Source organism: Malus domestica, chromosome 17, assembly GCF_042453785.1.
Source record: "Malus domestica chromosome 17, GDT2T_hap1".
In the NCBI taxonomy this organism is placed as follows: domain Eukaryota; kingdom Viridiplantae; phylum Streptophyta; class Magnoliopsida; order Rosales; family Rosaceae; genus Malus; species Malus domestica.
In genome coordinates, this window is record NC_091677.1 from 30,401,513 (window position 1) to 30,404,355 (window position 2,843).

Consider the following 2,843-nt stretch of genomic DNA (forward strand, 5'->3'; position numbering starts at 1 on the left):
ACACGCCGGATGCACTCTTCCACTTCATTCATCCAGCTTGTATTCTATGGTTGAGATCTCCATCTAATTCTCCGTTCTTTTGCAAGATAGATCCTAGGTAACGAAAACAGTTGCTCTTTGGTATTTCTTGATCTCCGATCCTCACCCTTAACTCGTTTTGGCCTCCATTTGCACTGAACTTGCACTCCATATATTCTGTCTTTGATCGGCTTAGGCGAAGACCTTTAGATTCCAACACTTCTCTCCAAAGGTTAAGCTTTGCATTTACCCCTTCTTGAGTTTCATCTATCAACACTATATCGTCTGGGAAAAGCATACACCAAGGAATATCATCTTGAATATGTCCTGTTAACTCATCCATTACCAACGCAAAAAGGTAAGGAATTAAGGATGAGCCTTGATGTAATCCTACAGTTATGGGAAAGCTTTCGGTTTGTCCTTCATGAGTTCTTACGGCAGTCTTTGCTCTTTCATACATATCCTGTATAGCTTGGATATATGCTACTCGTATTCATTTCTTCTCTAAAATCCTCCAAAGAATGTCTCTTGGGACCCTATCATACGCTTTTTCCAAATCTATAAAGACCACGGGTCTAACGGGTTGACCCAAAGTGACCTGTTATTTAACAGGTTGTTAACGAGTTCACCCGTTAGTGACCCGACCCGTTAAGCATCCACCCAAATACAAATATTAACGGGTTGGGTCGGGTCGGATTAACGGGTTGGGTCCAAAATGCCAGGCCTACTTGTAATTCATATTACAAATTCTTGACATCATCAATGTGTCAAGATATCCACATTATTTATTCTTCTCCTTTATTTGCTACGTAAAGAAAGAGATATCATCTATATGTAAATCCCATTTCATTACATGCTCATGGGCAGAATGTAATGACATAGTCAGGTCCGCCATTGCAGGCGAATGTGCTGTTTTTATCATCATAAGCGTAGCTATAAGCTTGAGGGCACTGCTGCTCAAAGATCTGAGAGTACTCTGTGGGAGGACATGTCCCCGGCTGATCATTCGGCGGAGTGCAGCAGTACTTCGGCTCACCAAAAGCCAAGCAAGCACTTTTGCAACCGATGACACTCCCATCAGTCGCTTTCACTTGTAACTTAGCTGGGCATGCCGTGTTAACATTCGCAGGGCAAGTCGAGGCCTTGCACTCGCCGGTGCCGCCTTGTGGGGCAACGGACATGGGCAAGTTGAAGCCGTCAACAAGGCTAACATCGTAAAAATCTTGACCCCCATTTTCTGCAATTGTAATTTCTACTAAAGTTGCTGGTGGAGTTCCGCCTGCGCCGTTGCATGCAACCTAGCCAGAGCCACAGTCTGCAGTTTCACAAGAGAATTTTCCAGCGGAATATGTGGTGCATCTAGTTCTGGCCCAGAAGCGACCAGACCATGGGGATGGAGCGTCCACTGACTGGCTAGCTTTGGATGCTAGTTCAAACCCGGTGAGTGATAATTGAGGTTTTTGGTCACCGGTTAGGGTTGCTGGCCAGACAGTGTTGGGGCAGTTGTTTGTGAAAGTGATTTTCGCTGCATGTGCACCTGCATTTATATTCAACAGAAAACTAGATGCTAAGAATATTGATACATAAAATCTTACATACAATTGTAAAATATATCAAATTAAAAAAACGATTTGAAATCATTTTAAGATCTTTTTTCATAACTAATCAGTAAAATTTTATTATAAATATACTTTGATGATGATTCATCTAATCTCATGCTCTCATCACCGCATTGCCCGGCTCACTTCTATGTATCCGCATTCCTCATCATCGGTCATTATTCTCTTTTACACTCCTTACCGTCACTTTTAACGTTGTTGCAATATAACGCTGACTAAACCATTTCTAATATTTGCATCCGGCAGGCATGCAGATTAGAGACTAATACGAAACAAAGTAGAAAAGAAATTAATAAGAAGTCTGTATAATAATACCTGAGAAGAAGAGGATGGCCAATGTGAGGCCGAGGAGGGAAGCTACTTGGCACTTCATCATCGTCATTGAATATATCTTAATTGCCTGCTTGTTGATAATTAACTTGAACTTTCGAACCAAGGGGGGCTTTATATAGGCTTATAGCGTGCCTAACCTATGTTGATCTTTTGCATGAATAGTAATTGCGGGTCTAAGTTCAACGGTGACTAGTAAAACGAACGCGCAATCTGATAAATAGGTAAGGAATTAGTCTTGGACTAGTCTAGGTCAATAACTAACAAATTCAGTTTTAATCCGTAAAACTAACCACCGTTTAATAATTACTTTGTTTTTCGCTTTTTATTTTTATTTTTGTGTTATAAAAAGGAAAAAAAACATAGAGGGATATAGAAAGAAAGGTATTAAATATCGATGATATCGGAAATATCGGTAGTCCAAAAACACGGAAATTTTGATGGAAATATCAGGATATTATCGATATCGATAAAAATTGAATAAAAACCACGAAAATTGTAAGAAAAACTTGGAAATTTTTAATGAAACTTTGCAGGATGTTTATTTAGTCAATTATCTATTAGTTTATCACAAAAAATTAGAAGGAAATGCATTGCATGATAGATATAACTGATTTAAGTTGATTATATAGCGAGCTGGCAAACATTGTGAGTGTAGAAAATATGTAGTAATTAATGAAAGAAGTTTAAACACACCATAATCATTTATATATAATGAATTAGTACAATATTTTACACTTTATACATTGCATGTTAAGATACATGAGTGACTTAGCAAGGTCTAAAATATCGATGATATCGGAAATATCGATACTCTAAAAACACGGAAATTTCAATAGAAATATCGGAATATTATGGATATTTTAGACCATGGAA

General features: G+C 38.5%; 1 protein-coding gene across 1 annotated transcript; it reads right to left on the minus strand.

Moving 5' to 3' along the window:
* Nucleotides 1-745: 745 nt before the first annotated feature.
* Nucleotides 746-2,058, minus strand: LOC103426173 (thaumatin-like protein 1a). The gene is given in 2 exon segments (XM_008364262.4): nt 746-1,555; nt 1,953-2,058. Coding segments are annotated over 2 exon segments (747 nt in total). The 5' UTR covers nt 2,020-2,058; the 3' UTR covers nt 746-875.
* Between the last annotated feature and the right edge of the window lie 785 nt (nt 2,059-2,843).